A 16574-nucleotide genomic window follows, 5' to 3' on the forward strand; every position below is an offset into this window, starting at 1 on the left:
ATGCAATTTACACAAAGACCTTGACTGCTAGGATCAGTGAGACTAGTCGAAAGGGCAAGGATGGCTTATGTGTCAATGCAGGTTTTAATCAATAGGTGTCACTCACCTACCTGTTGCCCTCTTGCTTAGGGATTAGTACGGTTTCATTTCACAGATGCAGAAGGGCCTGGGTAAGAATGATTAAGTAAATGAGAAGTAATCTGGGTTGTAGTGTATATATAGTTGTTGTGGATTTTGTAGCATCGATGAAGATGGGACACGCTGCGACCTTACCCTGCAGAAAAGGTGGTACGTATGTCACTGAGCTTCATGAATGGTTCAGGTAAGTTTTTCATGTTGACTTGTGTTAACTAGTAGTTCCAGCTGGTACTGTAAAAAAATGCAGCATGAAGTTAAAAAATCTCAAATCTAATTTGCAGGTCAATTCAACCTATTTTAAGTTTTTACTTGTGAAAAGTTGACATAACTTATAAAAACAAGTTGAAATTGTTTAGCTTAATTTGTGAAGTTAAAGTAACAAAAACATATATTGATTTAACATCATTTTTACAGTGTGCAAACTAAAAACCCTTCATTCTAGATCCTTAAAATAGCTGTAAAATAAATGTTCCTGTATAGCTCAGTGGTAGAGCATTGCTTTAGCAGCGCAAAAGTCAGGAGTTCGAACCCAGGGAACACACATACTAATAAGAAATGTATACCTTATAATGCATTGTAAATCACTTTGGATAAAATCGTATGCTAAGTACATAAATGTATCCAGATGGGTTATGTGATGCATGCACAGTAATAGAATAGTGTGTTTTTTAAGGCCTGGTTTTCATTCTTTTTATATCTTGACCTTTTACTTCAGAGTGTTAAATTTATGTAGTGATAACACAATTATTTTGTTGCATTTATTACCATTTATATTTAAGCTGTGATCTGTAAATCAATAACGTTAAAATAGCTCCTAATGAGTCCTAATTTGACATTTGTTAATATGTAAAATTACAGAAAAAAAATATTTTTTGTATTGCAGAACATTTCTGTAATTTATTGTGCCCGTTATTTTACTGTATTTTTCCGGCACCTCAGCTGCCGGAATTTTACTGTTTTTTTACCAATTTCTTTTTTACAGTGTGGAAATAAAAAAATAGACTGGCAGCCTGCAACTACACATCAAACGTTTAATTCGATAAATGTTGTTTAAACAAAAAATAAAATATAAATATTTAACGACATTTATGCACTTCTATATTTCTGTTCTCAAAGGAAATTTCTGAATGAGTGTCCCAGTGGACAGATCACCCTCCATGAGTTCAGGCGTCACTTCTGCAATGGCACTGTGGGAAAAGAGTCGGCGGAGTACGCGGAGCAGATATTCCGCACGCTGGATAACAATGAGGTATTACATGACTCAAATCAACATCTCATGTCCGATGATAAAGCTTAAAGCATGATGTTTAAAGACTGGCCAAAACTTTATGCAAGGACTGTTGATTTGAAAAGAGACCTGAAACTTGTATAAAAACAACTGCCAAAACTGTACAATAATTATTTCAATAACCTACATTAAAAATGTTGTAGTATACTTTAGTATATACTATAGTAAGTTGTAGTAAAATATCTAGATAGGCTACTATAGTGTTTTTAACCTTACCATATAGTAAATATTAAAGTATGCAAGAGTATTAGTTTCTTACAATGCTACTACATTATGCATTATGTAGTAATTACTGTAATAAACTACACATAATACTACAATTTTCTACAGTTTAATATATAGTAAATACTAAAGGATATCCTACCACAGTATTGTTCATGTGGGAGTCTTTTATTTTTATTTTGGTGTTAGTTTAATTGTGTAACAATGATATGTGCTTCATTTTAGGATGGGGTTGTGGACTTCAGAGAGTATGTGACAGCTATCAGTATGCTTATTGAGGGCTCAACAGTGGAAAAGCTTCGCTGGTCCTTTAAACTCTATGACAAAGACAAAGATGGAGCCATAACACGGTCAGAGATGCTTGAAATCATGCAGGTATATCATGAATGAATTTTTATTACTTGCTATATATTACCCAGTCTGTGAAAACACAGCTGAAGTCAATTTTTTTGTGATTTACTATTTTCTACGTAAAATAATCCTACACAATGTCAAGATATATTTAATATTGACTGAGTAATGTGATGTCAAATATTGAAATTATTATTATTAGATTACTAGACTTTTACACATGAATTTCACAGACAGGGTCACAGACAACTAGTACATCACCAATAAGAAATCATAAATTACAGTTTATACTGATGTGAAAAGTTACATTGTTTGCTCCACTAGAGTGCAGTATATAATCAGTTCTCATTGTTTTTCATGCTGATTCTTAGGCTGTGTACAAAATGAGTGTAGCAGCATCATTGACCAAACCTGATCCATTGACTGCTGAAGAGTGCACTAATAGGATATTTCAACGGCTGGACAAAGATAACAATGGTAATGTGAAATCGCACTGCACTTTAAGTTGGACAGATCATTTCGCACACTTTTAGGGTTGATTATCCCTGCTAAAACATAAAACAAAATCTGATTTCCATTATAAATGCTATAATATGAACCATCAGCTGCTTACCATTACAGAAATTCTTTTTGGGGCCTTATTCAAGTAGGATTTAGTGCTTTAAATCGACAAGTCAACTACATGTTACTAAAAGGTGTTCTATTGGTTTCTATCTACCAGATAACAGCTTACCAATAGAAGCTTACTTAGACTATTTTAGCTTCCATTAAAACCAATTTCTGTGATGGTTTCTGTTGTTTTTCACTAAAGTACCCATGTATTAATCATTATGTGTGACGGTTATATAAGACACAATATGATTTTTATTCTTTCCATCTGTATAGCTGTCATCAGTCAAGAGGAATTCATTGAAGGGGCATTGAATGACGAATGGATCAGAGAAATGCTGGAGTGTGATCCAAACACAGTGAAGATGGAGAGGCCTCTAAAAGGGCACACAGTTCTCTAAAGCAGGGGTTTGCCAACATAGGAAAAACAAAAAAGTTTCTTTTTTTTTATTGATTAGTTTTATTTTTATTGTCATTTTATTAATGACATGTAAGTTTCATTGCAAAATAATTTATGATATATCATATCAAATCATGGTCACTGCCAGAGATAAAAACATAAATTGTCAATTTACTGTATTTTCACTACTGCTGATGTATCATGAATTGATACAATATAACAATAACAACGATATGCATTATGTTTTTATTTTAACTCAATGTATAGGAAGTTATTATTTGTAAATCAGTAATTCAACTTTGCTTGTCTATACATTTTACTCATGCCATTGTGCTTACATGAAAACTCTAAATAGTTGTTTTAATAGCATATTAATTTAAAGCTGTTTTCAGTATGCCATGTCAAAAGCTGTCAGTCACTGGAAAGAAGCTACTGGGTACGGTTGTTTATCAGTCTTGCAATGTATATGTAGTTTTGTCTATAAGTTTATTATAAAACTATTTATATAACTGTAAGAAATAAAGATATAATAATGTACTTCTACATCTGATTATTGTAAACAAAACATCATATACTAATAATAATAAACTAGATCAGAGGTCTTTTTCAGGCCAAGGACCCCTTAATATATAGAGAGGAGGAGCAAGGACACCCATTACAGTATCAAATTAAAAATGTGTTTACTTACTTTGTTATGATGGTTACGTATTGTAACGTTATTAACATGATCATTTTTTCTATACACAGTTACATACTTTTAACATAACATTTTAAATATAATGAATATATTTTAATGTGGGAACCTTCATTTTAATCAAGTTTTGTTTCATTTCTATTATTAGCCTATTTATAATTTAATTTGTTAAAAAAGTTAAAAATATTTGAAGGACCCCCAGTAATACCACCACAGACCACTAAGGGGCCCTGGACCCCCTGTTGAAGACCCATGGACAAGATTCTTGCACAAGCATATAAATGGCACTGAGAAAAATACATTCAGGATACTTTCATATTATGCTGCATATTATGCAGAGAAATAAATATATTAATATTGTATTGATAAGTGCAGAATATTATCTCTGATTTAGTCACAAGTTTCACATGATCCGTACTTTATTTAAAATGAATAATTGTGCACGGCATTTCTAACAACAGAAAACAACCAAAACCTGATTGCATTTGGCGTTGTTCAAACAGCTGTTGACAGCTCAGCAACTGACTTCACAGTTTTAACCAAATAACAACTTTGGTTACGGTACAGAAAGTGTCAGATTTAAACATATGTAGAGAGACAAAAGTACTGGAGTGCGGGTCAATAAAGAAATCACACGAAAAACGTTTAATTTTCTAATTTGCCGCCACACACACAATCCTGGGATAGGCATGAAACGCCTGAGAGAGATTACAAAGCGTACTATGGCCGAGTAGGTTTATTCATATGAATATTAATTAGTTTCCGGTGACGTTATTTGTTACCGTCCTATGGCGACTGATTTATTTTTAAATATTAATTAGGCGCGCTGTGACCTTCCAATAGTAAAGAAATGGCTTATGAATATTAAGCACCAAGCCTAACCCATAGTAAAATATTCCCTGCCTGTGACGTCTCACATTCCCACTTTCATTGTCGACATGGCGCTGGCGAGGTGGGAGCACAAACTACGGAAAGAGCAAACCTCGTAAAGAGATTATAAAACGTAAAGGAGAGGATACCCACGCATTTTATTCACACTTAAGACGGCGATCCAACTTTGGTAAGAAACTGTAACATTCATGTTGGTGGTAAAGTTGACCAATATAAAAGTTACTTTTCCAGTTGGTTTTCCTTGACTTCCAAAAAGTTGTTTGAGTGCGAAACAACTTGTTTTGTGCATTATAATGTTTTGTTTAAAGATGCATGTCGCAAATGTAAAGTGAGCAGTGAGTGATAAATCATAATCTTAACAGCTTACAACTACTAATCTGTGAATATTTACATAGCCTTAGGGTTCGGATATATTACAATAGCATTGATATACAAGAAGTAAGTAGTTAAACATAGAAACCTCTAGCATCAGTGTCATTTTTACACGTTTTCTGCTATAATAATATGTTAAAATGAGGTATATTTTAACTGGTTTTATGATAGTTAAAGCACAGCTGTGTTTGTGGTGTAGTGATTCACACATTCCACGTAGCCATGCACGAACAAGAGCTGCTCTCTGTAACACGAGTGTACTTTACCTGTGGTCTGCTGAGCTCTGATTTGTAGAGTTAAAATAAATATAAACCTTCTTTAATTTGTCTTGTAAAGTAGCAAATTTACAGATTTGTCATTTGCTTATGCGTGTTTATTCATATGCAGCATTTTAACGATCTGTCATTTTGCTAGTGCGTAATGTTTACAGTCACTCAGGTGGAATACTTCACAAACACGAGGTGTTTAGGAATGTTTTACGTGATGGATAATTTTAAAACTGGTTTCCTATCCCTAACTACCCACACGTAAAAGTACAGTAGTATACTAAGTATTTATTACAATAAACTATAAACTTCAGTTTACTGTAATAATATAGAACTGTAGTGAATTGATGAGCTGTTACTGTAGCATACTTTAGTATTTATTATAGTATACTATAGTCTATTATAATAGTTTATCCGTTCCTTTTTTATGGTAAGGTTGTTCAAAATCACTGTGGTTCCAAGGAATTACAGTATACCATAAAGTACAGTTTACTATAGTAAAAAAAATGGTTTTATGATAGAAAAGAGAGCTAAATGTGAACCTGTGCATTTACCCAAGCGGTGTGGAATTTATTTTGGCTGTTAGCTATAGATAGAGTATGAAATGGCAACAAGCAGCCCTTCTCTCTTCCATGTGGTTATGTGAAGTATGATGCATCAAATTCTTCATCGACACGTTGGCTCGGGATAGTGTGGCATGGAGAGCTTTTATAGATGTTTTAAGTGTGAGAATAGTCTGTCAGTATTTGGTTTGTTGCTGCATGAGTAGAAAAGTCTGCCTAGTGATGCCTAATATAGCCACCAGTATGTCAGAGTGGAATTATTGACACTTTTCCAGTGTATGAAACAAGAAAACGCTGTTTTGCTGTTCCATCTTTTTTCTGTTTCTGGAGTGTCTAAGTGAAGGAGTCTGTTGTAACCAGGGTTTCTCCTCCCACGTGCGAAGTATAAAGGCTTGTGCACATCTGTGTTCTTCAGTGCTCTTGTAACGCTCCTTTTGGCTTAAACACTGCAATTTTTTCCTTCACTACGTGAAGCCAAGCTGCAGAAAACACAATATTAATAGATTCTGTATATAAGGCTCATCCACACTATCAATAACACTGTGGGTTATCGATAAAAAGAAACTTTAACAATATAGGGCGGTTTCCCAGACAGAGTTTAAATTAATCCAGGACTAGGCCTTAGTTATATACAGACATTTATGTAATTTTACCAACAAACCTTACAAAATACAATACTGGTGTGCATCTTGCGACAAAACAATGGCACTGATATGTGTTAAAATATGTCAGTACAAGGTTTTTTAAATGAACGCAGCATTTTAGTCTGGGACTAGGATAGGACTGGACAATATGGCCCAAATTACTGACGAGATGCGCGTGATATCGCATGCAATTTATCGTACAGCCCTAACTTCAAGTGAAAGGAACTCTTAATTCTTTATCCTACCAAGACATTTTGGACAATTTCTTGCTCCCAACTTTGTGGGAACTGTTTGGGGATGGCCCCTTCCTGTTCCAACATGACTTCGAACCAGTGCACAAAACAAAGTCCATAAAGAGATGGATGAGCGAGTTTGGTGTTGAGGAGCTTGACTGGCCTGGACATAGTCCTGACCTCAACCCAATAGAAAATCTTTGGGATGAAGTAGAGCGCAGACTACATCAGCGTCTGACCTTACAAATGTGCTTTTCGAGGAATGGTCAAAAATTCCTATAAACGCACTCCTAAACCTTGTAGAACGTCTTTTAAGAAGAGTTGAAGCTGTTATAGCTGCAAAAGGCTGGGCCAGAATGGGATGTCATTCAGGTTCATGTGCTTATAAAGGCAGGTGTCCCAAAACTTTTGGCAGTATGTATGTCAGCCTGACTGTGCAAATTACTTGAGTTACTTTTAAACTGAATTGTTAGGGAGTTATGTTATATAAAGAAAACACTACCAACTCTTACCAAGGCTACGTTTGTACTTTGTTTACATTTAATTCGTACTGTGTGGCTGTTTCACTACTTTTGCACTTTAATGCTGCTGTTGCCACCTCATGACAATGGATTTACACTTCAAATTAAGTAGTTATTGTCAATGACAGCTCATTGGATAGAAAAAGCTCTTAATTTCATATGCACTAAACAATGCCTGCCAGCTGCAATCACTAATAAAACATTGTTCCATATTTGTTATCATAAATATAAATATTGCAAATATTCTTGAAATAACATTATATAATTTTAAGGCTATATCGCCCACCCCTAATACCATCACGATAGGTGCCTAAGGGCTTATTTTTATTTTATCTCTACGTAAACACTTTTTGCACATTTACGGAGAGCTCACAATGATAGAAATTGAAACATTAATTTAGGATCTAAACGTTTTTACTATTTAAATACTTTTTTTTATTATTGTTTATTGAGGCTCTTGTTAATTTATTATATATATATTTATAACATTTATATTATAGAACGTTTCATCGGGCGCACGTGCAGTGACGCGATAAACGTCTGGTTTGAAATATACTTCCGGTATATTTAAATTTTTTGGGTTCCTATGTAATCTACGTGTTGTTTATTTTGCTTGCTATATAAATAAACTACTTTAAAAGGTTGTTATTTATTCTTCGCGGAGTTTACCGGAAGTTACGTGAGGACCACTTAGGAGGTGCTTATTTATGTTGTTACTGCTGAAACTGTCTATAATATAATTAATTATTATTACACTATATATATATATTTATAAATATAATAATATTTATTATAATTGTTCAGAATATATTTATTTATCAAATGAACCTGCTGAAGATTATGTTTAAAGCACATAGTTATCTTATACATCTCTGACATGTTTTTCTACGCCTGCATTAACTTGAGGCACGCTTGCTGGCTCACATGCTCGCCTGCCATAAATGCTTTTATTTTAGTTGAAATGAATGACCCGAAAGGCTGCTATTTTTCTTCAGTATGTGCCAGCAGAGGTTTTTCAGTCAGTCAGTCAGTCAGTCAGTAGCTAATAGAGCTGAGGGTGGATGCGGTTCGCACACACTGTGTGCCCTTAGGTGGCCGCACTGATGGTTTAAAGTGCCCATTACTAGGATGTTTTTGTGTTAGGGTGTATTCATGTTATTGTCAGCCTGTTTCGGTATGGTCATAGTGACCACGAAATGGAGAGTAATATTTACATTAAAAGGAACAGACAGACAATTGTCTCGCTTGAAATAAAGAGCATTGAATCTTTTGTGTTCAACAGATTGTGTTGCGAATTTGTTTGGAGAGTCTAGCAACGATGACACAGGGAAAAATTAGGCCTACATATCTCGCATGTGTGTTTTTGCGCCATTTAATCTTATTAATGTTGGCAATGATTACTACAAAAATTTGTTGAATATAGTTGAACCTATCTGAAGGAGACGCTTGTCTGTAGATTTTCCTTTGTCTGTGAGTTATTGTTATGTTCAAATGTTTTGATGGTTGACAACGTACTGTTTACGCACGTGCACGCACCCTCTTGATTTTTCCACATTGAAAACTCTGAACCCAAAATGCTGGATGTTTATGACTTGATCCATGTTTGAATTCTTGTGATTTATTGATCTGAGCTTTACAAAGCATGTGTTATCGCTTCTCGCAGGCTGGAAGCCGCAGTGTTCCAGCCATGAGAGGAAATTCCAGCCATGCAAAAATCTGCAATGCAAAGCAACCTGCACTTAGCCTGAGCTTAAGTTATGTGGTTCAAAAAGGTCTCAAACAAAGGAAGAGGAACTAGACTATCATTGGTTGTTTTATTAATGTAGATTTTTTTTTTAAAGAAATGTTTGTAGTGTAATGTCTGCAGGATATAATGTTACCAGGTTTTTGTTTACTGTGTAAAAACGTATCAGATGTCATGTTTGGAAAACACAGCTTTTCTAGACATAACATGAGTGTCTATAGAGGCTTGGTTAGTTATACGGTTGTGTATACAGATTAAAACGCGCAACAGTTTTTTAGACTTGAGTCCTGAACAGTTTTTAATAACTTTTATTAAATACTTTGCTGGGAACTGAAAGGTCATACACCATAGCCAAGTTATGCGTTTTAAATCATCCATAAACATTATGGTTTGTTGTTGTAAACATCTTAAAATATCTATCATACCTGGCCTGTTTATCAAAGAAATGCGTTTTGCACAGAAGATGAGCAAAAGGTATTTTTTTATCGTTTCATAACAAGAATACCGCATCGCGATGCATCTGAGAATCTAATTTCCCCCACCTCTATTATCTATACATCAGGACATGACAGAGCATCTCTTCACCTCCTCATTTCGGGATTAAAAGTAAAAAATGCAGCCTCTGCTGTGTTCTCGGGCCTTGAGCCAAAATGCCCTAACAATGTGTCCCCGTTAGTCCCCCACACAAAGTGCCCAGTGTCCCCAGCAGCAGTGCAAACACTGTGCCAGTAATTGAAATAAATGGCTCGGTTATTCTTTAAAATCAGTGGCTAATGGTTGGCTCTTGACTGCGTAACCCAGGGAACGGCATGAATCCGAGAACCGGCCAACACTTCACCTAAAGGATGTTCTCTGCTCTCTGGAACCACGGCTGAAATTCAGCAAGCATACTTTTGTTCGTGGTTAGATGTGTAGATCATGCAGAAAGATTTCGATGCACATAAGTGACACAGTCTGAAAATCCAGACAAAAAAACTTTTTTGTGATTGTTGTCTATATAAAATCATCCCACATAAAATAAAACAACGTTCTGTGAAAATATAACCTTAATTTCTTTAGGGGACATATATCATGAAAATCTGACTTTTTTCATGTTTAAGTGCTATAATTGGGTCCTAAGTGCTTCTATCAACCTAGAAACTTAGTTTTGGTAAACCATTCTCTGCAAGCATGTAAAAAAATAGGTAATTGGATTTGGCTCCCCTTGTGATGTCAGAAGGGGATAATACCGCCCCTTAATCTGCACTATCCAACCACAGCACTGCCATTTAGTGCAGAGATCAGCTCATTTGCGGCACATTTTTGCTCACACCTGCAAAGTGGCAATTTTAACGTGTTATAATAATTTATATACATGGTATTTTGAGCTAAAACTGCACATACGTTTTCTTGGAACACCAAATATATATATTTGTCATCTTAAAGTCTTGTGAAATGTCCCCTTTAATATTAACAGTATATGGTCATGTCAAAGATTGACACAGACAGGGTCACATATATTACAAAGTCTACTTGCTTCTAACTTCAAATCGAAATTGTGTATCCATGTCATACATTTGTGGTGTATCAAAATGAGCCGCACAGTGCACAATGGTGTCTCTGTGCAATAGTATAACAAAGTATCAATCTAGACAGAAACTTTCAGATAAAAATTGCATGGAATTAGATGATGCAAACAAAAAAATGTACTGTTTGTGTACAAAAGTTTTGGCTACATTTAGTGTCAAAGTCAACTGTTGATGTATTTAGCATGGACGTCAACCCATTGATTTGTTTTTCTGTTTCCTCCTAATGCAGGATTAACAAATCAGATCAGAACAAGATGATGTCGGATGCGAGTGACATGCTGGCAGCTGCCTTGGAGCAAATGGACGGCATCATAGCAGGTAAAACTGTGACTAATGCTGGTTTTTCTCTCTCAGCTTTGCTTTTTTTTAAATGAGTAGAAATCATTAAAAAAAAAAAATATGACTCTGTGCTGAAACATTCTCTTGCCTTTTTTAAAAATGTTAGTTTTGAACCCATCCCAAAACACACTTATAATTCACTTTACTTTGGTAAGACCATTTACAGTATTCTAGCCAAACAGGAGATGTTCGGCAGAGATCCCAATGGCAGCTTTTATAAAACTCTTACAAGGCTTTGTAAGATTATTAGACGGATATTACTGTGCCGTCCAACAAGTGTACTATAAGGCTGACATTTCAAATTGGAGTCGCATGTCTGATCACATGATTTCCTGAGGTCTCAGAAGTTCAAGCATTTACTCCAGCCTAGTTTTGACTTGAGTGGTTATTGTATTGCCCCAGCCCAGTCATACTATCCTATACACCACAATACCGATATCAGTGTCTTTTGTTAGTAAAAGATTCATGTTTGAATTATTATATAGTAAAAGAATCTCTGATTACTGTGTTGGTTGCCAGATCCTTGTTTGTCCCTATCTTTATTTGCATGCTTTGTAGTGTAGTACAAACCTTCCCGTCTCTCTTGTGAAGCCAACATGGAAGTGACTTAAAGGGACACTCCACTTTTTCTACCAGGCTTTGAACATATGTATAAGTTGGACATCTTAACATGGGGGGGTCTATGGGATTGACTTCAGTCGGCCAGCCAGCCGATGAATTGCAATTTAAAGGGACACTCCACTTTTTTTAAAAAATATGCTCATTTTTCAGCTTCCCTAGAGTTAAACATTTGATTTGTACCATTTTGGAATCCATTCAGTTGATCTCCAGGTCTGGCGGTACTATTTTTAGCATAGCTTAGCATAATTCATTGAATCTGATTAGACCATTTTCATCGCGCTAAAAATAACCAGAACTTGGATATTTTTCCTATTTAAAACTTGACTCTTCTGTAGTTACATCGTGTACTAAGACCAACGGAAAATTAAAAGTTGAGATTTTTTTTAGGCCGATATGGCAAGGAACTATTCTCTCATTCTGGCGTAATAATCAAGGACTTTTCTGCCGTACCATGGCTGCAGCAGGAATAGTGACATTACAAACTGCCCAGAAATAGTCCCATTGGTTATTTCCAATAGCAGGCGACTATTTTCAGGTGCTGTGTCATATCATTGCGCCTCCCGCAGCCATGTTACGGCAGCAAAGTCCTTGATTATTATTACGCCAGAATGAGAGTATAGGTCCTTGCCATATCTGCCCAGAAAATCACAACTTTTAATTTTTCATCTGTCTTAGTACATGATGTTACTTTAGAAGAGTCGAGTTTTAAATAGAAAAAATATCAAAGTTCTGGTTATTTTTAGCGTGATGCTAATGGTCTAATCAGATTCAATGAATTATGCTAAAAGTGGAACCGCCAGAACCGGAGATCAACTGAATGGATTCCAAAATGGTAAAAATCAAATGTTTACCTCTAGGGAAGATGAAAAATGAGCATATTTTTAATAAAGTGGAGTTTCCCTGTAAATTGCAATTTTTTGGCTGGCTGGCCGACTGAAGTCAATCCCATAGACCCCCCCTCACAACAAAGTACAAATTAAAAATCCTTATGAACTGTCTTGTGTTTTTCTATGGCATTCAGGCTCCAAGTCTCTGGATTACTCCAATGGTATCTTTGATTGTCAGTCTCCAACATCGCCCTTCATGGGCAGCTTGCGAGCCCTAAATCTACTGGAGGACCTGAGGGGTGTCCTAGAGCTTATGGACACTGATGAGAGAGAGAGTCTGCGTTGCCAGATCCCCGACTCTACTGCAGACAGTCTGGTGGAGTGGCTGCAGGGTCATATGGTACAACACCTCATTCTAACTTTAACTGGAATTTACAGTCTCTAGATATGCGACTATGAGCTAATGTACTATGTATTGCCATGTAAAGAGGTACAGAAGTATTCAAACGGCCATACAAATTATGTAGCATATTTTCAGTGTGATATATGTACATTAAAATAAGTTGTTGATGGGCTTATGTTATTATTGTAAACAGCCAGCCTCATGGGGATGTTGTTATGTCTTACGTGTTAGGCTTTGTAGAAATTGCTGCTTTCTTGTTTTTGTTTCATTCATGTTAAACTGTATGCTGAAGAGTCTTGGTTATAGTTTTTTCCAGTAAGTGTAAACATTGTTACTCCTTCGTTTCTTGAGACCATTTGGGTGACTGCCAGTGGAGAGTCAACGCATAATACCATATTGAGTCTGCTTACACAGAGTATTATGTTAGGTCACTCACTGCTAAACTTTTGTTGGCCCAATAAATAGTGCATGCAAACCACTTGGACTGCAATAGCTTGAATCTCAAGCAACCCTGTTTTCCTCAGCATTTTTGTTTTTATGACATTACACACTGAATGGTCAAAATGATAAATTAATATTTTTTCTCTGGCAGTCAAATGGACACATTTCAATTACCGGAGATGTTTACCAGGACAGACTTAATCGTCTTGAGGGTGACAAAGAGTCCCTTGTGCTTCAGGTAACTTTCTATATGCAAGCATATGGGTGATTATTTAAATGCATGTACATTTTTTTTCTTTTTTTGAAATTTTTAATTATTTTAATCATTTGGTACTCATTGTCATGCATCACAAGATGTTACAGGCCATTACAGGCATGTAATATTTTCTACCAAGGTAGAGTATTTCTTTGAATCTTAGGGATAGCTCATAAAATGTATATCTTGAATGCATTGTAAGTCATTGTGGAATAAGCTTTCTTCAAATTGCTTAAATGTAATAACTGTTTGCAGGTGAGTGTTCTTACAGATCAAGTGGATGCACAGGGGGAAAAGATAAGAGATCTAGACGTATGCCTCGATGAGCACCGCGAAAAACTAAACGCCACTGAAGAAATGTTACAACAGGTGGGTTAAATGGTCACATGTTGGAGCAACCCAGGTCACTATTTCTACCTCTCACGTCTCCACTAAACTGCAAATAAATGCAGATATGTTTTTTCTTCATGCTCATATGTGCAAACATTTCATCCAAGATAATTTTTCCTCAGGAGCTCTTGTGCAGATCGTCATTGGAGACTCAAAAGCTGGAGCTGATGGCAGAGATTTCCAACCTGAAACTCAAAATGAATGCTATGGAGAAGGAGAGACTCGATTTTGATGAAAGGTTCGGAGACAGTGAGGTAAGAAACGCGCAATGCGTACATACGAGCGTTCCCACTGACTAACGGTACATTCACACACACGGGACACAAGCGTTAACGCTTGACGGAAGTCTTGTCTGAAGCGTGGCCTACAGCCAGTCACAGTGGCCGCTAAACATGCTCCGGTCTTCCATAAACATAATTGGCTGCCTCTGCCTAGGTTATTTGCATAAGGCGATCTAATTGGCTGACGCATGTGTTGCCGATTGAAAGGTTGAGAAATGTTTATCTTCTGCCGCGAACAATGGCAGAAACAAGGCCCCAATGGATCTACAAATTAGTTCGGCAACACATGACGTCACTAGGGATGTGACGAGATCTCGTGCGACGAGATCTCGCGAGATTAAATGTGTATCGCGAGATTAAGTGTGTCTCGCGAGATTTCTTGTGTAGGTGAAATTCTGGCCGTTTCTCAAAAAAAAAAAGGCTGCATCCTTCGGAGGTCGCATTTTTAAACTGCATTTACTTCATAAAGACTGTCTTTTTAGAGACTAACAATTATAAAGTTTACTAATAATTTAGTTAATCGCAAATTGTTGTAATATGCTCACGACTTGCGAATGTAATGCTCAGTTAATGATCTGAAATAAACCTTAATGACGTATGCAGCCTGCATATGCGACCTCCGGAGGAGGCAGTTGCAGGCGTCTTTTTTAAATGATATTCTATGGGCATGGAGCGTTTGCGCGCTGTTTATGCGCGCTGAGCGCCTTGCGGTTTTTGCCGGCGGCCGCAGCACGCGCCTTTGAAGGAACGCTGAGAGCGGAGAAGCGCCCGACGTCATTCGCGTCTTTCCATTGTCCACTCGAATGAGGGGAGATGCGGGCCTTACGTTGTGGTGAGGGAAGTTTCCAGTTGCTTTGAAGAACCGGACTCCACTCGCTCACTCTCTCCTGCGTGTTTGTGCACCTCTCACCCTCAAACAAGGTCAGATCAAGCATCCTCTTTTTAAAGTTTCTGCTAATATGACAGTCAACAGCAAAAGAGCGCACGCTTCAATATTTGATTGACAAGACAGCTGACTAGGTGGTTGCCTAGCAATATTAAAAGCTGCGTCGACACGCACTGCTCTTTTTTTTTTAAAAGGCAGTGCGTCGCGCCTTGCGTTTCCAAGCGTTTAAAGCGTGGTTGGTATAATTAGCCTCTTACAGTGCATGCATTATATTCTGTCTTTTACTGCATTTGCTTTTTTGTTTGGGTTTCCAATAATGTTCGTTTGGGAGCTCGTATGAAGTCTGAGACGTGTTGTGTTTTTCTGTAGATCAGTGTCAGATGTGAAGTCTCAGCAGATTAAACCATCACAGAGTTTACATGATTTAATGTCTGCATGTTCATTTCTATTGTAAAAAAATGGACGTATATTAAATATTCAAATGGATTTAAACATTGTTTGGCTAAAAAATAAGCGTTTTTTTCCGTCTAAAGTGAAAGTGAAAGTGAAGATAGCATCCGAGACGAGTCTACTATCGCCCCCTGCAGGCATTTGTTATAATATATACATAATGCTATTTATTTATAGACCACAAATGTAATGTGTTTGTTAATGTAATGTTGTTTAATGTAACTTGGTTTTAATACTTTATTTGAACCAATTATTATTGCATCTTCGTTATTATGTAATTTTAAAGGCTACTGCTCACTTGGGTCTATTTTTATTACCCAAAAATAACAAATTACTTCATTATCAGTTAGTAAAATAATTGTTAGGGGCAGTCCTTGATTAGTTAAAACATTTAAAAATAACATGATTTCAGTTTCTTATTCATTTATTTTATCATCGAGGGTTTCTTAAAAAGTGTAAAAATATCGTCTCGTCTCGTTCTCGTGAACCCAATCTCGTGTCTCGTCTCGTCTCGTGGATTAAGTGTCTCGTCACACCCCTAGACGTCACCCATTAAAAGTAAATGGGAAGCGTCACACCTTACAGTTTATTTGTGGCAGCACATGTGACGTACTGTATGCACGGCATTTTTGTAATTGTGTGTGGTTCCGCATTCGTAAATGACTGAAAGTATAAGCATCAAGTATAAACCAGGTTTAAATAAGGGGTCAGAGTCACACGACTGGCGCCACGCTGTCATGTGAGAGAGGTAGTGAACAACACAATGTGAAAAATATTTTCATGTCTGTCAAATTTGGTCAATTTACGATTGACCTAGGTAGTGAGAAACGCGATGTGCAAAAATCTGTTTGTGGCACCACAAATAAGTGAATGTATTGGAAACACTGCATACTAAAGTAAAGAAGGAGAAAAAATAACTTGTGTTTGCCCTTTAACTGTAACAGCAGTCCTTGGTTGGTTTGTGATTTCATCAATGGTGCACACTGCACAGAGCGTTTTTGTTTGGCTGGTTTAACATACTGGAATGATGAATGTACGTTTTGATTAGTGCTTTTGCAACATAGCCAACCTTTGTTTCAGTGAAGGCCTGAAGCAGAAAGATTTTTGTTCAACAGTGCGTTCTGTTAGCTCTTTCACATCCACCAGTCACGTCATGTTGCGGTGCAGATGTCTGTC

At 36.6% G+C, this 16574-nt stretch overlaps 2 protein-coding genes across 9 annotated transcripts in view; both read left to right on the forward strand.

Annotated features, from left to right (window-relative positions):
• Window positions 1–245: 245 nt before the first annotated feature.
• On the forward strand, window positions 246–3450 carry LOC135774018 (guanylyl cyclase inhibitory protein). Its single transcript, XM_065283949.1, has 5 exons — window positions 246–322; window positions 1255–1387; window positions 1874–2023; window positions 2371–2476; window positions 2885–3450. The coding sequence occupies exons 1-5, from the start codon at window positions 246–248 to the stop codon at window positions 3007–3009; spliced, it is 591 nt and encodes a 196-aa protein (XP_065140021.1). The 3' UTR covers window positions 3010–3450.
• Window positions 3451–4632: 1182 nt separating this feature from the next.
• The window catches only part of ppfibp1b (PPFIA binding protein 1b), a 34583-nt gene continuing 22641 nt past the window's right edge, over window positions 4633–16574 (forward strand). For all 8 annotated transcript variants that reach the window (XM_065278846.2, XM_065278848.2, XM_065278850.2 and 5 more), the window contains exons 1-6: window positions 4633–4762; window positions 10734–10822; window positions 12486–12691; window positions 13287–13373; window positions 13647–13760; window positions 13904–14035. In XM_065278846.2, the coding sequence (XP_065134918.2) occupies window positions 10759–10822; window positions 12486–12691; window positions 13287–13373; window positions 13647–13760; window positions 13904–14035 (603 nt within the window). In that variant the 5' untranslated portion in view covers window positions 4633–4762; window positions 10734–10758. The remainder of the gene's footprint in view (window positions 4763–10733; window positions 10823–12485; window positions 12692–13286; window positions 13374–13646; window positions 13761–13903; window positions 14036–16574) is intronic.

The sequence above is a fragment of the Paramisgurnus dabryanus genome, chromosome 9 (genome assembly GCF_030506205.2).
Source record: "Paramisgurnus dabryanus chromosome 9, PD_genome_1.1, whole genome shotgun sequence".
NCBI classification, from domain to species: domain Eukaryota; kingdom Metazoa; phylum Chordata; class Actinopteri; order Cypriniformes; family Cobitidae; genus Paramisgurnus; species Paramisgurnus dabryanus.

Excerpts from the sequence above, each read along its gene's own strand:
- LOC135774018 (XM_065283949.1), top strand. The coding sequence starts at position 246 with ATGAAGATGGGACACGCTGCGACCTTACCCTGCAGAAAAGGTGGTACG. Across the intron at positions 323-1,254 it reads GAGCTTCATGAATGGTTCAG|GAAATTTCTGAATGAGTGTC; the intron begins GTAAGTTTTTCA and ends CTGTTCTCAAAG. Across the intron at positions 1,388-1,873 it reads GCACGCTGGATAACAATGAG|GATGGGGTTGTGGACTTCAG; the intron begins GTATTACATGAC and ends GCTTCATTTTAG.